Source organism: Salvelinus sp. IW2-2015, linkage group LG11, assembly GCF_002910315.2.
Source record: "Salvelinus sp. IW2-2015 linkage group LG11, ASM291031v2, whole genome shotgun sequence".
Taxonomy (NCBI): domain Eukaryota; kingdom Metazoa; phylum Chordata; class Actinopteri; order Salmoniformes; family Salmonidae; genus Salvelinus; species Salvelinus sp. IW2-2015.
Window position 1 is genome coordinate 13,402,663 of NC_036851.1, and position 19,528 is coordinate 13,422,190.

The 19,528-nt window shown below is 41.5% G+C and overlaps 1 protein-coding gene across 1 annotated transcript in view; it reads left to right on the plus strand.

Moving 5' to 3' along the window:
• The first annotated feature begins 8,273 nt into the window (after positions 1-8,273).
• The window catches only part of shq1 (SHQ1, H/ACA ribonucleoprotein assembly factor), a 37,203-nt gene continuing 25,948 nt past the window's right edge, over positions 8,274-19,528 (plus strand). The window contains exons 1-7 of the mRNA XM_023996169.2: positions 8,274-8,362; positions 10,001-10,187; positions 10,393-10,457; positions 12,103-12,225; positions 13,229-13,392; positions 13,630-13,742; positions 13,879-13,976. Of these exons, the coding sequence (XP_023851937.1) occupies positions 10,045-10,187; positions 10,393-10,457; positions 12,103-12,225; positions 13,229-13,392; positions 13,630-13,742; positions 13,879-13,976 (706 nt within the window). The 5' untranslated portion in view covers positions 8,274-8,362; positions 10,001-10,044. The remainder of the gene's footprint in view (positions 8,363-10,000; positions 10,188-10,392; positions 10,458-12,102; positions 12,226-13,228; positions 13,393-13,629; positions 13,743-13,878; positions 13,977-19,528) is intronic.

Below are 19,528 nucleotides of genomic sequence, written 5' to 3' on the forward strand. Positions count from 1 at the left end.
TAGGAGTTGGTAATTTTCTCTAGTTTCGCCGTGATTGGCTAGGTGTTCTATCACTCATGGGGACACTAYGTCACCGCAAAATCTTTTGGGAGAACTTGACAATTCAAGCCCCTTGGGTGCTGCCGTAGAGTTACATTAGAAGTGCCCATCCAARAAGGCTCAAGGTCATTGGCCACAGATAAAATGACGTCAAATCACGTTATATCTACCGTAGCTTTGATTGGACTGATCATGTCAGTATCATACTTTCAAAATCTTAGCTTCTTAGCTAGCAAGCTATAAGTCATCATCATGAATCAAGTTGACAATCTACTGGCAAATCCTTGTCATATGAAGAGAAATTATGAAGAGAAATTATAGATAAAACGTATCGGTGCTCATCGKGCATTGGACAWAAACATTACACAACAAGTTGGAAATTGTCTTGAAAGCTACARTTGTTTTGAAAGCACCATAAATCCAGAGAATGCCAGACTTTGATGACAAAGTTTGATGACAAAATGTGCCCACAAAGGACCGCCGCGCCACATTCCTGTTCAAGTGAGCGCAGCACAACAAGGTGAGTCAAAAAATGTCTTGTATGCTGCTGTCACGCCCTGACCTTAGTATTCTATGTTTTATGTATTATTTTGGTCAGGTCAGGGTGTGACGAGGGTGGATATGATTGTTTTGTATTGTCTAGGGTTTTTGTATGTCTAGGTGTGTGTGTGTAGTCTAGGCATATGTAGGTCTATGGTGGCCTAGATTGGTTCCCAATCAGAGGCAGCTGTTTATCGTTGTCTCTGATTGGGGATCCTATTTAGGTTGCCATTTTCCAGTTTKGTTGGTGGGTTATTGTCTATGTGATGTTGCATGTCTGCACTCGTGTCATTTAGCGTTCACGGTCGTTTAGTTATTTTGTATAGTTTGTTCAGTCTTCTTATTTATTAAAGGGAAGATGTATATTAATCACGCTGCGCCTTGGTCTCCTCTCTATGACGTTGGTGACAGAACTACCCACCACCAAAGGACCAAGCAACGGCCCATGTTCTGAATTCTGTGACTGTACATTTCAAAAGTGCTRAACAAATAGTTATATTGAGCACATCCGTCATTAATGTCTTAATATAAATTACGGATTGCCTCTTAACCGCTCGTCGTCCCCTTATGCCATAGTTTGTACATCTCAATTGTCAGTTTAAACYGCATGCGCTTAAGCAAGTCAGCCATATCAGCAATTTTTTTTAAAGGCAGTAAATGAGGCTGAATGAACTGTTTCGCTGCCAGACAAGGCTCCACTGTAAGCCAGGTGTAGCGGTGGTAAGGTGTTGGGACTGCTGTTGGGATTCTGCTGTTGGGACAGCTTTATGTAGGCCCTAACAGTTTGTGGGAACCGGTTGTCACCGTTATAGTGCAACTAATGTATTGTTTTGTGTAGATGCATGGATTAAATGCATCTAACATATTATTATTTTTTGCCCCAGCAAGATTTACATGCTAAAATCACCACTGGTGTTACTTCCAGTCAACCGTGAAGATGCTCTATAAATATCTGTCTTAGACCATTTTCTACTAAATAWCACTGGATATAACACTCATATGACTTTAACATGACGGTCAAGCGCCYCCCGTTGTGTTATGAGCTAGAGTGTGCCTATCTACACAAGTGAGATAATAAACCGTGAATTCATACAGTCAAACCTGTTATTGTGCGTCTTCCACATCTCCATTGAGTGCGTGTTGCAGTTTATATCCAAGTAAGAGAAGTCGAGCTATCTATGCCTGTAGCTAGCTAGCCCAGCCAGGTTGTGCAATCTTCATCATTGAGGATGGAAGATCACTATAACAACTAACAGCGGGACAGTATCGACACTGAGGTAGGCTTATATAATTAACGGGTCACATCTGGATTCCCAGCAAGAAGGGTGCAGTTGTGGCCTGCAATTTGGGCAGTTCCCGCATCTGCAGGAACCCCTCTTTATACTTCTACTGGTACTATTATACTTCGATTGGTACATTGGCCCCGAATTTCGGSCTGCAGTTGTGCGCTATTGTTCCCAGCTTCTTTAAAATGCCCTCCGATTCAACAGGTGTCACYAGTGAGAAGAAATACAATACATTTCCCCAGTGTTATTATATTTCACATATTACGGTATAACATGGACACGCTAAGATCAGCGTCATGGCAGCAAACATTTGTGTCCAGGCAGCAACATTAAGACTTCCGGTTTTCTGATTTGATCTTCAAAATAAAAGTCTGGTAAAACGCTATGCGTATGATACGAAATAAATCATTTTGCAGCTTTGCATAGTGCATAATGTTCAAATAATGTTACATGTTAAATAAAAATCTCAACTAAGGAGAATTACTACGTTATATAAGATAAATCATATTATAAGGTGGAGGATAAATGGTTGGAGCTTAAGTAAATGAATGTAAAGAACATACTATTCTACAGACCCTATAGATGAGGCACTACTATAGTCTTTATGCTGTTATTTCTTAGATGATTGCCTAATCCAACCATTCCATTGGTCCCAATGCAATACACTGTAGGCCTATAAATTACATATTGGCTTATAGAGAAAAAAACTATTCTATGTGCCGATGTGAAAGTGAGGTTGTGAATACTCAGTTGGGTCTGCCGATGTGAAAGTGAGGTTGTGAATACTCAGTTGGGTCTGCCGATGTGAAAGTGAGGTTGTGAATACTCAGTTGGGTCTGTAGACTYTATATATGGTGTTATTTCATGGGGCTCTGAATAATACTGAATGTTGCTGGACTCTTACTGTGGTCAAATAGCTTACAACCAATAGTGTTGTAAAAACTGTTGGTGTCACGCCCTGACTAGGGTGGGCATTCTAGTTTCTTTATTTCTATGTTTTGTATTTCTATGTTTTGGCCGGGTATGGTTCTCAAACAGGGACAGCTGTCTATCGTTGTCTCTGATTGGGAATCATACTTAGGCAGCCTTTTTTCCTTAGGTGTTTGTGGGTAGTTATCTTTGTTAGTGGCACTATAGCCCTGCTAAGCTTGACGGTCGTTTCTTTGTTTCTTGTTTTGTTGGCGACATTTACAATAATAAAGGAAAATGTACGCTTACCACACTGCACCTTGGTCTCCTTCCGACGACGGCCGTGACAGAACTACCCACCACCAAAGGACCAAGCAGCGTGGCCAGGAGGAGCAGGGAGAAGAGAGAGTGGAGGACATCTTGGACATGGGAGCAGGTTATGGCAGGGGACAAGACCCTGCCATGGAAACAGGCGGAAGTAGCGAGGGAGGAACGACAACAATACCAGGAGTCACGGCAACGAAGCAGGCACGAGAGGCAGCCCCCCAATTTTTGGGGGGGGCGGGGGGCACACGAGGAGATTGGCTGAGTCAGGTTGGAGACCTGAGCCAACTCYTCGTGCTTACCGTAGGGAGCGTGGTACTGGTCAGGCACCGTGTTATGCGGTGGAGCGCACGGTGTCTCCAGTGCGCGTTCACAGCCCGGTGCGCTACATTCCAGCTCCGCGCATCGGCCGGGCTAGAGTGGGCATCCAGCCAGGACGGATGGTGCCGGCTCAGCGCATCTGSCCGCCAGTGCGTCTCTACGTTCCAGTATATCCTGCGCCGGCTCTGCGCACTGTGTCTCCGGTGCGCCTGCACAGCCCAGTGCGTCCTGTGCTAGCGCCCCGCATTTTCCGGGCGAAAGTAACCATCCAGCCAGGACGGGTTGTGCCAGCTCTACGCTTGAGACCTCCAGTGCGCCTCCACGGCCCAGTGTATCCGGTGCCTGCCCCACGCACCAGGCCTCCAGTGTGTCTCACCAGCCCGGTGAGTCCTGTGCCTGCTCCACGGACCAGGCCTCCTGTGTGTCTCCCCAGCCTGGTGAGTCCTGTGCCTGCTCCACGGACCAGGCCTCCTGTGTGTCTCCCCAGCCTGGTGAGTCCTGTGCCTGCTGCACGAATGAAGCCTCCAGTGATGATCCATGGCACGAAGCCTCCAGTGGTGATCCATGGCANATTTTTACTATGTTCTACATTGTAGAATAATAGTGAAGACATCAAAACTATGAAATAACACATGGAATCATGTAGTAACCAAAAAAGTGTTAAACAAAATAAAATTGATTTTAGATTCTTCAAAGTAGCCACCCCATGCCTTGATGACAGCTTTGCACACTCTTGGCATTCTCTCAACCAGCTTCATGAGGAATGCTTTTCCAACAGTCTTGAAGGAGTTCCCACATATGCCGAGCACTTGTTGGCTGGTTTTCTTCACTCTGCGGTCCAACTCATCCCAAACCATCTCAATTGGGTTGAGGTCGGGTGATTGTGGCGGCCAGGTCATCGGATGCAGCACTCCATCGCTCTCATTCTTGGTCAAATAGCCCTTACAGCAAGGAGATGTGTTGGGTCATTGTCCTGTTGAAAAACAAATGATAGTCCCACTAAGCGCAAACCAGATGGGATGGTGTATCGCTGCAGAATTCTGTGGTAGCCATGCTGGTTAAGTGTGCCTTGAATTCTAAATAAATCACAGACAGTGCCACCAGCAAAGCACCCCCGCACCATCACACCTCCTCCTCCATGCCTCACGGTGGGAACCACACATTGCAGAGATAATCCGTTCACCTACTCTGCGTCTCACAAAGACACGGTGGTTGGAACCATAAATCTCACATTTGGACTCATTAGACCAAAGGACAGATTTCCACCGGTCTAATGTCCATTGCTCGTGTTCCTTGGCCCAAGCAAGTCTCTTCTTCTAATTGGTGTCCTTTAGTAGTGGTTTCTTTGCAGCAATTCGACCATGAAGGCCTGATTCACGCAGTCTCCTCTGAACAGTTGATGTTGAGATGTGTCTGTTACTTGAACTCTGTGAAGCATTTATTTGTGCTGCAAGAAATTCCACAAATTATATTTTAACAAGGCACACCTGTTATTTGAAATGCATTCCAGGTGAAAACCTCATGAAGCTTGTTGAGAGAATGCCAAGAGTTTGCAAAGCTGTCATCAAGGCAAAGAGTGGCTACTTCGAAGCATCTCAAATATAAAATATATGTTGATTTGTTTAACACTTTTTTGGTTACTATATGATTCCATGTGTTATTTCATAGTTTTCATGTCTTCACTATTATTCTACAGAATATAGTACAAATAAAGAAAACCCTTGAATGAGTAGGTGTGTCCAAACTTTTGACTGGTACTGTAAATGTATATGAATAAATTACAAATGGCATTACACTTACAACATGTCTATAAGCACAGCATCAATGTAAACAAACTTAAACATTCACCTCTTGGAGAGAGTGATAAACTAATTACTTGTATTGACAAAGGGTCAAGATTTATGGCACCCTCTCGCTCCATTCTTGTGTGAGAGAGAATCTGCCAGGCTGAGACCTTATCAGATCTGCCCTGGCGCCACAGGGTCGTAAATTACTCTGCGCATGAGCAAGCTGCAAGAGCTGTCTGGGAGGACTCTAGAAGCTCGCCCATGGCAGCGCAACAAAACACCTTATTAATAAAGGACCCAATGCAATAAACTATAGGCCTATAAATTACGTATTGGCTAACTTCAAATGACCAGGTGCTATCCATGGTACTGAAGACAATGACTGTATACACACTAAACTATCAACACTCAAAAAACAAACATAGAAGGCAAACTTTCTAGTCAAAACAAAAATCGTTTTTATTTACAATTTAAACGTAAATAATATCAACCAGGCACAGTCACTACAGTCACCAATTTTTTGAAAAATGTATCAGTTAAAATGCATGGGCAAACACCCTAGGATACATTAATGTATTTCAGTCCCCCATTTCATAAAATATTTATTTAAAAAAATGAATGGTCGAACACACTTTATGATACATTAATTTGATGCAATCCCGTATCTAATAAATCCAGAGGGTGGCAGCCCCCCGCACCTCTCTGATTCATTGGGGTTTGTTAAATGAGAAAGACACATTTCTATTGAATGCGTTCAGTTGTGCAACCCCCCCATTAAATTAGTGATCGATATCAGTTGCATTTTTCTATTTGATATTACTGTATATCGGTTCGTAGAAAATACATTGCAACTGTGTGAATTATCAATTTTCTGTGAAGTCCAGACATCTGCTTGCGGATTGCCCATTGGGCCAGGTGGTTTCGGTAGGTACAGTATAAACCTACCTAACCTGTATAAATACAATTGAAGCCCATCCACAATTGATGGCCCATCAGCAGGCACTTAAGTTTGCTAAACAGCCTGTTTTTTTTTGTTTTTTTTACCTGTAAGAAGGTCTGTGAGAGGGCTTTGTGCATGCAGGGATAGTCATGCATGCTTTTTTACAGAATAGTGTAGGTTAACAGGAGGAATAAACCAATATCATGATATGACTTGCTCATGTCGATATCAAACGGTATTGATATCATATCAAATGATCGATATTGGCCCCCACCACTATGTGAAATAAATAACACATTTATATTTAAATATATTTCATTATCAAGCATATAGCTTCATTTCATCAGTCTGCTCTATCATTCAAGCTTCAAGTGATTTCCGTATCAATAACTCATGTAAAACATAGTCTTGCATGCCATTGTGGCAGTAAGTAGCCTAGTGGTTAGAGCATTGAGTCAGTAACCGAAAGATTGCTGGATCGAATCCCTGTGCCGTAAAAGTATGTAATTCTACCTGAATGAGGTAGTTAACCCCCTGTTCCCCAGTAGGCTGTCATTGTAAAATAAGATTTTTTTCATAACTGTGTATCCTCGCTTATTTCGATGTCAACTTTTCCAGTTACATGCATCTCATCTGATTCAGTTGTCATAGAGCTTACGATTTCCTCATCTGATAGACCTCTACCACAACTTTCTGTCTTTAAGTGGTAGTATTCATTCCCAATATCTTGGGTGTCTGAGATTTGATTGGGCTGCACCACTGACACTCCATCATCTGAACTCATGGCTACATAAGGATGAAGATCAGAAGCAGGCTATTAACCTCAAGTGTGTACATTTTGCATATTAAGTTGGCAGTCTGAGGGTCTTCTCTGAAAAGTTGACATTCCCTCATTTAAACTCCACAGGCAATAGGTTTTGTACCTGAGCCTCATTTACATTCTCTGTTTGTACCATTTTGCTTAATTTCACCCTGTTGTCACTAGCAATAGAATATGTATAAATGTTACATCTATTCTTGTCCCACATATAGTGACAATGGGTTTTCCAATTGACCATTGCAAAGTTTTTGCAACTTCCTCCCAAAATAGGAACTAAAACGTTTCATTATGCTACATAACGGAATGTATTGCCATTGAAATAGCATGGTAATCCAAACATTTATTATAATTTCTTTCCATTTTGATCTTCCCCAATATCCATGCCACCGCCATACAATGTATGTTTCAGATTTGGTGGTTCAACAGCATTATTTTCATTTATCATCTGTGTCAAATTATTTTGATCTATGCATTTATCACTATGGTCAACTCCACAGCTAACAATCACCACAGACAACAGTGTCACTATCAGTACAGTCAAATCCTACTATAGCACTAGGTTCACCCTTTACCAGTCCCTCCACAGATATATAGATTTTTTGGGACAAATCAATAATGATTTCCGGAAGCCTTTGACTCGCCTCCTGAAGTGCCACCGTACACAGCACAGCCATATATTTGAGTCATTTAGCAGATGCTCTTATCCAGAGGGACTTAGTTAGTGCATTCATCTTAAGATGGCTAGGCGGATCAACCACACATCACACATCACTCATTTGATTGAGACCACACTAAATATAGGCCCAATTGATATTGCGCACCCAGCAGAGAAACAGGGGATGTGGGTCAGCACATACATTGGCATACATACATTTTACTTCGGCACCTAGAATAGTTTTCTCTCTATAAGCCAATATTTAATTTATAGGCCTGTAGTTTATTTTCCCTTGGGACCAATTGAGTGGGTGGAGTAGAAAGTGCTGCTGCTGGGCATATAGACTTAAGTCCCCCATGAAATGACACAATATATATACATTCTACAGACCCTACTGAGTATTCCCTATAGTACTTTTACTGCTGCATCCAGAATATTTTTTGCTCTATAATCCAATATGTGATTCACATTGTGGTCGTCAATGGAATATGAACAAATATGAATAATTGTAATTGTTTAGACAATTACCTTTCATATATCACGAATAAATACAAATTATTGAAACGTTTCTACATTTACGTGGGGGACTTTAATTTAGAACGTTTTCGAAATTCCTTGACCCGGAAGTACATTTTTAGTGTTGCTGACGAGACGCTGATGATGATGCCACGCTAAAGTGCGTGGAGCTGTTCACATCACACAAGTTTGCCATGATGATTTCTAATGAGACGAGTTCATAAGGTAATTTCGTGTTCTTTTAAATATTTGAGTTCACTGACTGTAAATTGTTAATGCATGTTAACAGCCTACATCGCTATCTTCAGTACTGTAGAAAGCTACAGGCTAACATCTTATCTGGCCAGACATTAAATCGGCCTGCCGTTAGCTAGCTAAGTTAGCTAATTTATAACAGTATATTGAATAAACGTAGCTAGCTAACTAACTAAGCTACTCAGTCTTAAACAAACTTACCTATATACAATTCAAAGTCGTATTTGACCATTCATTTGAAATGTATTTGAAACGTTTAAGTGGGTGCTACTGTAACAGTTCAACGTGATCTTTGTAACGCATTAGGCTACTGACAGTGTGTCAGTGGCACGTGGAGGGTAAACAACACAGTACACTTTGCTACAAAACCAACCACAAGGTGGAGTCGTTTGCCACTTTTCAAACGTGGTCTTGTCGACTCAGGCATGGAGCGCAGGTTTTTGTTCCAGCCCAGTACTGACTGTTAAAGAGGACCCTGCAGCTTATTTAGGATGTTCTGGAGCAGCAGTTGAGACAAGTCAGTAGATCAGGTCCAAATTGGTCTGCCTGTGTAACAAGAGTGCCGCCTCTTTTACGCTGCTGCTTCTCTCTGTTTATCGTCTATGCATAGGTGCTATTACTATACCTACGTATTACCTCAATTAGYCGACTAACCGGTGCCCCCGCACATTGACTCTGTACCGGTACCACCTGTATATAGCCTCGCTACTGTTATTTTCACTGTCATTTTACTTTTTAAAAATGTGTTTATTTACCATTTTTTTCTTTAAAATTGCACTGTTGGTTAGAGCTTGTAAGTAAGTAAGCATTTAACTGTAAGGTCTATTACACCTGTTGTGTTAAGAGCACGTGACGAACTTTTTGATATTATTTGTCAATAGAATAAAATCTCAGAGCTATAAACTCTGTTTCTTTGACAAGCAGCTTTTTCTCCTGGACCTAGAATGAGGACCATGGGCATCCTAAAATGACCTGCCCGGCCTAACCTGGCGTAAACCACGAAGTCAATTATTAATTATCACTAATGCACATTTCGCATGTCAGACGTAATTTACATAAACGTGAATGTTTCCAATAAACAATGAAAACACCACCTAAAATGCAGAAATCTAATACTTCTAGGCGCACAACCTGTGGCTAAAGCTGTGAACTTGATGGCGCCGTGGTGAGTGCAGACAGTTTGGCATAATGATGCGTTCATAACATGTGGGAATCTCTGAAAATCCTTCTTGTAAACTGGGAGCAATGAGTGGTGTACGTTCACATGCTTTGACTTGGTTGAGAACGCTGATTGGCTAATGCCAAACAAGCTGCATCAACCATCTAAAAGTAGAGCTATCATGCTGGTAAACAAATTGTAGTGTTCATAAACCAAATTAATAGGTAAAAAAAATGAACGTTTTTTTTWACTGCAGAAAATGCTGTTATTGAGGTAATTTCCTTAGTATGTGACATCAGAGTTCAGCATGTGGGAGAACTTGTAGCTCAGAGATGATAGCTTAGTGATGATAGACGAGCTTCACACTAGTAATTACCAGTGAATTTTTCCCTGTCGTATTCTGGTATTTACCACTGGTATCTAATCAAACTCCCCCACTACTTCCAAAGCTCTCAGACCCCTGTAGATCCACACCTGCTGTGTTCTGTTCATCATGATAACTCCAGCGTTTGAGTTGAGCCAGGACCCATCTTTCCTAATCCTGACCATCCGTGTGCCCTACACGAGAACATCAGAGTTTGATCTCTACATCGATGGAGATGATTTCAAATTCTATGCCAAGCCTTACTTCCTCAGGTGAATTTTTGTGCTACCATTATTGAAGTCACTTCATTTGTTTTTTTAGAAAATTTAATTTTATATATATWAAAAAAAWAATATATATATATATACATATGTAGTAATTAAATGCACACAGTTACACCATGATATGCTGTAATTATGTCAACAGGCTGATAGGCTACCTTCTTGTTTAGTTCTAACACTTGTATCTCTTATCAAGACTGACCTTACCTGGAAAGATAGTGGAGGATGGGAGAGAAAAGGCCACTTTCGACATTGATAAAGGTAATGTTTGGTTTGTTCATGTTTTTATTGATAAGGAATCATTCATTAGTCGTTTTGCTGTGGGCTCTTTGCATTTTGGAATGTATGCGTGTGGTTGAAAGATAATGCAGGCTTTCATATTCTGATGAAAACAGACCCCCTAATGCATTGTTGATAGTGCATTATTGACCCGTGTGACCCTRTCTTTGTCAGTGCGTGTGTCCTCTTGACCTCCCAGTAATCAAATCAGCATTACCTGTTGTTAGGAGGAGCCTCTCACCAGACTCCACAGTGTGTGGTTAGTACTACAGCTAGCCAGAGAGTAGCAGGACCCTGAGTGATGGGGCTGATAGCAGAGTCAGTGGGATTGATCCCTGGTGCCTCTTTAGCACTCACTACAGAGACGGCCACACAGACTTAATTACTGGTTATGCTATTAGATATGGAGGGCCATTTGACCCGTCTGTGATGTAATGAATGCCTCCTGCAGCCCTACTTTTATTTCTGCTCATTTCTAGTGACACATGGCCTTTTTTGTTTTGTTCGTGTATTTATTCTATTTACCAACTCATTCTCATGAGGCTACTTTGATTCAAAGCAATTTATTTTCAGTTAGGAGTGGAATACTCGGATCATTCTTTTAATGAATTTAATTTCCAATTATCCCTCTTGATTATGTTGGGTTGGTGAAGCGTTCGCTTTATGCACGCTGACACATCATTGGCCCTCGGATCAGCGACGCCCTGTTTGACATACTGTGTCTAAATAAGCCACTAACTGCTGCWAATTTAGCTTCTCTAATGGGAGTCCCGGTTTATACTCTCAATTAGAAATGATTACGATGCCTCTTTTTTGGGCTGGGAAATATAGCCAAAATATCATATCACCATATTTGTCTCATGTATCGCGGTATTTGACACTATTTAATGCTTCTGAATAATACAAGTTAGAAATATGTTTTATTAGTAGTGCATGACCCTTGAATGGCAACAAATACATTTTATGGGCTTTCTCCATTCTGATTTGTTTTATACACATTCAAGTAGTACCATTTGGAAAGATTTGTATATTTGTCCAGCACTGTGTCAACATATCGTTATTGACGGTATTGTAAAAATCCATATACCAGTTTTTGCGATATATCAGCCAGCCCTACTGCCTTTGGACTCTCCAAGGCAGCCTCCTCTTAAGGGGCCCATAGCCAAAGCAATTAGCCAACTAGCATAAAGCATTTTTAAGTTAAATACTCCAACAAAGTGTTGAAAGTTTTATGAGGTCTTTAAAAGGGATTAAGACTAGGAAATTATCTCCTTGGCTAGAGGTGGAATGGTCATATATTTTATAGGTTTTGTAGTCTTTCTCTTTTAATTGCTGTCTTGAGAGAAGTAAACCTCTGCTTTTGACTGAATACGTGTCTGCAGAGACAGTCATGCATTTATCGTGAACATTTATTGTACTACATGTGAAGAGCCATGTCTACTTGATGAAAAATGCTCCAGGACTGTTTAAAGGCAGACAATGCTATCCGATTTGCTTCCACATTGTTTACGTCTCTACACTTTGTACAGCTACACATTCAGTTGTTGCAYTTCTCAAACCGCAGATCTCTGCCGCAGTGCTGCCAATTGTTTCACCTGCTCCCTGATGTTCTCTCTGTGTGTCCCAGGTCTTTTTACCCTGTGCGTCCCCAAGGAGACAGCAGGGGAACACTTTGAAGGGCTCCAGATGCTGACTAGTCTCCTGGCTCCCAAAGGCTCCCGCTCAGCCAAGCCTCTGGTGGAAGACATGGGTATGTTGAAGTGTCATAACATTTACATTGTAGTCATTTAGCAGAAGCTCTTATCCAAAGCGACTTGCAATTAGTGCATTCATCTTAAGATGCCTAGGTGAGACAACCACATATCACAGTCTTAGCAAGTACATTTTCCCTCAAGTAGATGCCAGCAAAGTCAGTGCTAGTAGGAAAATATATATATGTGTGTGTGGACACCTGCTCGTCTTACATCTCATTCCAAAATCATTATATGGAGTTGGTCCCCCCTTTGCTGCTATAACAGCCTCCAATCTTCTGGGAATGCTAGATGTTGGAACATTGCTGCGGGGACTTGCTTCCATTTWACCATGAGCATTAGTGAGGTTGGGCACTGTTGATGGGCGATTAGGTCTGGCTCGCAGTCAGCGTTCCAATTCATCCCAAAAGTAATAGTCAGGGCTCTACTCAGGCCAGTGAAGTTCTTCCACACCGTTTTCGACAAACCGTTTCTGTATGGACCTTGCTTTGTGCACGGTGGCATTGTCAAGCTGAAACAGGAAAGGGCCTTCTCCAAACTGTTGGCACAAAGTTGGAAGCAAAGAATCGTCTAGAATGTCATTGTATGCTGTAGCGTTAATATTTCCCTTCACTGGAACTAAGGGGCCTAGCCAAACCATGAAAAACAGCCACAGAACATTATTCCTCCTCCACCAAACTTTAGTTGGCACAATGCATTGGGGCAGGTAGCGTTCTCCTGGCATCTGCCAAATCCAGATTAGTCTGTCGGACTGCCAGATGGTGAATCTTGATTCATCACTCCAGAGAAGGCRTTTCCACTGCTCCAGAGTCTAGTATATTGCTGGAAGACATATTGATGTTCATGTTAAGCTCACATCTATATCTCCCAAACGAAACCACTGGAGTAAGGACTGAGAACAGAAAAACAAACACTGGATTTTGTCATCGGCGATGTTGTAATACGATTTGGCTGAATGGTTTTGTTTCTCATTAAGACATTGATGCTTTCTTTACATTACAGAAGCGTGCAGTGGTATTATGGATGGTGAGGAAGAGGATGACGAAGAGGAGTTTGACTGGCAGGTTGAGCAGGAGGTGTACATGGACGCCTCAGAGGAGCAGCTGAAGGAACTGCAGAAGTATGGCTTTGGGAGTCAGAGGTCCGGAGTGTTCACTCGACTGCAGGTAAGGTCATTCATTGGCTTTGGCAGTACTGCACAGAGTCACTCTGTGCTTCTTGAAGATGGTGACTAGAAATTAGTAGTGGAATGGTATCCTTTGAAAGCATTGCTAGGTTTTATAATGCGATTGGTATCGTTCACATAAGTAGGGCCAGGAGTTCTTCCTGACCATATGACCTGACCAGGAAAACATAACATCAAGTACAGCATGTGACGATCTAATGGAGTATTGTCCAATCAGGAGGAGCTGAGTGATGTCATCGACATCCGAAACCCAGATGGAACCACAGCGYCAGAGAGGAGAAGGAAACGACTGGACGCTGAGACGTCCATATTCTGCCCTGACCATTACCTGTGAGTTATCCAGAGAATAGTACCCCCTAATTAAATCATTGTTCAACATTAACAAATGCACAGATGATGTCACAGATTTATTGCATCGTGCTCTATCACTTTCATTGTTATGACACTGAGCTGTTTGTGTCTGTAGTGCTGACCTGTTTGAAGACGAAGAGATCCAGGGTCTGCTGAAGTTCCGCCCTTGGTGGTCTGATCTGTGCCCAGACTCCATCCGGCAGGGAGAGGCAGGTGAGCTGGAGTCCTCCCTATCTAATCCATCACTACCACACATGCAGGGATAGTTAATCTTCAAATCATGTACTAAAATCTGACATTAAGTTGCTCTTATATCTGTTAAATGATGCTGTATTTCATGTAGTAGCATTGTAGTACAGGGTAATGATAACCTGTAGTTTAAGCTCAGATCACACAAAGAGCAGTAAGAGATTTCCACCAGCAGGTGGTGTATAAATACTGACAACGAAAAATGAACTTAACTTTGGTGTCAAACAAGTGACCCCCAGAAAAACCCATTTGTGTTCATGTTTAAATAATTACTGTTTTAACATGTGTATATATATCCAGTATTGTTGAGTTGTTTTGTTGAGTGCTGTCAGTTGTGAGTTTGTGGCATTAGTTTAACATTTCACTGGATTGAGTTTGACATTACGCCTACGGTGTTAGTTCTGTAATGGTCATTTGGAAATGCATCCCTGTGGTATTGCTTAATTTGGTTGCCTTTGTTTATAGAACATATTCTGTCTAGATCATCATTTYAGTTATCTCTTAGGGCTTTCCTTAAAATGCAGAATTTAACCCAATTGYCCATTTCTCCTAGCCACCCCCCCATCCAGACTTGTATCGCCATTACCTCACTCTCCCACAAATCCTATTTCTCTTATTTATCTCTTATCAATCCATGACATAAGAAATCAATGAGTCATTTAAAAGGTGTGATCCACGGCTGGCTGGGCCCTTCAGGTTTGTTTTCCTCTCTTCTCTCTCAGATGAGAGCGATAAGGGCTTATGGAACAATTCAATTGTGCCATCCAGCTCTCCTAACAGCCTGCTAATTCCTCTGCTCCCACCGCCTCAACGAACACATGGCTCGTAGCCACAGCTTATGTTAGTACAGGATGTCGTACTGTACGCTCAGGAAAGGATTTAGATGAAACATTATCACAGGAGGATATGCTGGGTTGACAGTGCCAGGATCCCCRTCTCTGCCTAGCACAGGAGAGATCGCACACTGCCGAACAGCCATCAGTCAATACTACGCGGCACTCATACACGGCCCATTAGCCGTAGGCAGGAGGAATCCAGCATTAAGTTTTCCTGCAACTCTGTGAACTCCCCTTTCTCATTCTGTATTCTGAGCACTCGGCTGGAGCCCCGGCGCAGATAAAGGGGACAAATTTAAACTAATGACTTAACTGACAGCTGGATGCACGTTAGCCTTCCCCTACCTGTTGGAAGAGTATTGGTCAGCAAATGTAGCCGTTCGTAGTAAAATCATGATAGCATGCTTATGATTTTAATATATTTTATATATATACCATCAAAAGTTTGGACACACCTACTCTTTCAAGGGGTTTAATTTATTGTTACTATTTTCTACAGTGTAGAATAATAGTGAAGACATCAACTATGAAATAACACATATGGAATCATGCAGTAACCAAAAAAGTGTTAAAAAAATCAAAATATATTTTATATTTGAGATTCTTCAAAGTAGCCACCCTTTGCCTTGATGACCGCTTTGCACACTCTTGGCATTCTCTCAACCAGCTTCATGAGGTGTCACCTGGAATGCATTTCAATTAACAGGTGTGACCTGTTAATTTGTGGAATTTCTTTCCTTAAAAACTTCTTATGGCTGCAATCCCGTAACGGGATGCTATGACAACAGCCAGTGAAAGTGCAGGGCGCCAAATTCAAACAACAGAAATCTCATAATTAAAATTCTCAAACATACATGTATCTTTACCATTTTAAAGGTAATCTTGTTGTTAATCCCACCACAGTGTCCGATTTAAAAAGGCTTTACAGCGAAAGCACCACACAACGATTATGTTAGGTACCGAAAAATCACAGAAAAACAGTCATTTTTCCGCCAAAGACAGGAGTCAACAAAAGCAGAAATAGAGATAAAATTAATCACTAACCTTTGATATCTTCATCAGATGACACTCATAGACTTCATGTTACAACAATACATATGTTTTGTTCGAATAAGCTCCTATTTATATCCAAAAACCTCATTTACATTGGCGACATGTTCAGAAATGCCTCCAAAAATACCGGAGAAATTGCAGAGAGCCATCGTCAAAATAACATAAATAATTCATCATAACTTTGATGAAAGATACATGTTTTACATAGAATTAAAGATACACTTGTTCTTAATGCAACCACTTGTCAGATTTCAAAAAGCTTTAACGGCAAAAGCACAATATTCAATAATCTGAGAACAGCGTTCAGCAACAAAAGGAAGCCATACAGTTACCCGCCAAATTGTGCAGTCAACAAACTCATAAAAAGACATTAAATCTTCACTTACCTTTGCTGATCTTCGTCGGAATGCACTCCCAGGACTCCACTTCCACAATAAATGTTTGTTTTGTTTCGTAATGTCCATCATTTATGTCCAATAGCTATTTTTGTTAGCGTGTTTGGTAAACAAATCCAAGTCAGGAAGCGCGTTCACTAAAAGCAGACGAAATTGTCAAATTCCGTAACAGTCAGCAGAAACATGTCAAACGATGTGTTGAATCAATCTTTAGAATGTTTTGAACATAAATCTTCAATAAAGTTCCAACCGGAGAATTACATTGACTTCAGATGTGCGATGGAACAGAGCTCCCTCTCATGTGAACGCGCATGGCCAGGTCATGGTAGACCTGACTATTTCCTGTCTCCTTCGGCCCCAATTCACAGTAGAGGCATCAGACAAGGTTCTGCAGACTGTTGACATCGAGGGGAAGCCGTAGGAAGTGCAAACTCATCCATATCCCACTGGGTGTTCAATAGGGGCTGTGTTGAAAATCGACCAACCTCAGAATTCCCACTTCCTGTTAAGATTTTTTCTCAGGTTTTTGCCTGCCATATGAGTTCTGTTATACTCACAGACATCATTCAAACAGTTTCAGAAACTTCAGAGTGTTTTCTATCCAATACGAATAATAATATGCATATATTAGCAACTGGGACTGAGGAGCAGGCRGTTTACTATGGGCACCTCTGTGCACCTTTCATCCAAGCTACTCAATACTGCCYCTGCAGCCATAAGAAGTTAATGCGTTTGAGCCAATCAGTTGTGTTGTGACAAGGTAGGGGTGGTATACAGAAGATAGCCCTATTTGGTAAAAGAACATTTCCATATTATGGCAAGAACAGCTCAAATAAGCAAAGAGAAACAACAGTCAATCATTATTTTAAGAAGGTCAGTCAATCTGGAACATTTCAAGAACTTTGATCGTTTCTTCAGGTGCAGTCGCAAAAACCATCAAGCGCTATGATGAAACAGGCTCTCATGAGGACCGCCACAGGAAAGGAAGACCMAGAGTTACCTCTACTGCAGAGGATAAGTTCATTGGAGTTACCAGCCTCAGAAATTGCAGCCCATATAAATGCTTCAGAGTTCAAGTAACAGACACATCTCAACATCAACTGTTCAGAGGAGACTGTGATTCAGGCCTTCATGGTCGAATTGCTGCAAAGAAACCACTACTAAAGGACACCAATTAGAAGAAGAGACTTGCTTGGTCCTAGAAATACGAGCAATGGACATTAGACCAGTGGAAATCTGTCCTTTGGTCTGAGGAGTCCAAATTTGACATTTTTGGTTTCAACCGCTGTGTCTTTGGGAGACGCAGAGTAGGTGAACGGATTATCTCTGCGTGTGTGGTTCCCACTGTGAAGCCTGGAGGAGGAGGTGTGATGGTGTGGGAGTGCTTTGCTTGTGACACTGTCAGTGATTTATTTAGAATGCAAGGCACACTTAACCAGCATGGCTACCACAGAATTCTGCAGCGATACACCATCCCATCTGGTTTGCGCTTAGTGGGACTATCATTTGTTTCATCAAGACAGAGATATACAGTATATGTCAGCTGACAGATGGGTATAGACACTAGTGGTAATTAAGTAGAAACCTCACCTTGGACCTTTGTGCCCCCTCTCTGTTCCCCGGGTCGAGGCCAGAGCACTGACAGGCAGAAGAATGTCTGTAATGCCATGACAAAAGTGGGAGTTAATGGACTTCTGTATCGACATTATCCCAATGCAATAACTAAATCAAATATTATGGACACTCCGGCGCACGTGTGCATATAACTTTGGTGTTTGTATAATTTCCTTCCGTATTCACCGCTCTACTCCTTTCTTGTTGTCTGTCGACGTCCCACGTGCGAAGAGAGAGAAGCTGCCCGTAATTATCCTGTTTTGCCCAGTCAAGCAGTCACCAAGGAATGCATGGAGTTCCGCTGCAACCTCTCAATGTATCTGTATAGGCAATTCAAGGAGCCATCTACTTAAGTCCCTAGCCACTCAAACAAAACTTAAAAAATAATTTCCACTCACTCGTAATATCCCCAGACCGATCTGAGACCACTTCAGTGACTGAACTGAGTGAGTACAGAGGAAAGCCACAGTCTTGCACTGTAGCACCGAATCGCTCCGCACGGGCATCAATATGTTGATTCAAAGCCTTTGCTTTTTCAATAGCGCTACTTAAATGGTGCTGATCTCCGGCAATAAGATTCTCCCTGTCAACAATTTTACACACTGTAACACATATTCACACGGTCCATTAAAATCTTATCCTATCTCATCCAATCCCTAGACTAAACCAGGTATATATGAGGAACATCATTCACATACCACCCAGACAATATACAGTGAACAACGTTTATCTGTCAGTTTAAACATAGTATGTCACACAGTAAGAGCTTTCTTAACACTCTTTCTGCTCTGCTCTGCAGCCAACCATCCTCTCTAAAGTCTCACACATTCCATTCTTGACAATTGCCTAGCAATCGTGTTTCATCTCCTAGTATGATTTAATCCCAATTCTCCAGTGTTACATTCTTGGGCTAATATCTCTGTCTGTATATTCTGATCCCTTTAATTTTGTGCCTGTAACCTTCATGCCTTTTGACACCATTTGTATATAGATATTCTCTTTTTTTCTACCATGTTATTGACTTGTTTATTGTTTACTCCATGTGTAACTCTGTGTTGTCTGTTCACACTGCTATGCTTTATCTTGGCCAGGTCGCAGTTGCAAATGAGAACTTGTTCTCAATAGCCTACCTGTTAAATAAAGTGAAAAAAAATAAAAATAAAATAAAAATCCAATTGAAATGGTTTGGGATGAGTGGAACGAGAGAGTAAGGAAAAGCAGCCAACAAGTGCTCAGCATATGTGGGAACTCCTTCAAGGCTGTTGGAAAGCATTCCTCATGAAGCTGGTTGAGAGAATGCTAAGAGTGTGCAAAGCTGTCAAGGCAAGCGGTGGCTACTTTGAAGAATCTAAAATGTAAATTTTTATTTAAACACTTTTGGTTACAACATGATTCCATATGTGTTATTTAATAGTTTTGTACAATGTAGAAAATAGTCAAAATTAAGAACCGTTTGAATGAGTAGGTGTGTCCAAACTTTTGACTGGGCTGTATATAATGTGGGGAAGCAAAATTCTTATGCTTCCAAATTTTGGCCTCTTTTTTTTCTTCTTTTTTTCTTCCTTGCCACTACTAATATCTCTAAGACAGAGATATACAGTATATGTCAGCTGACAAA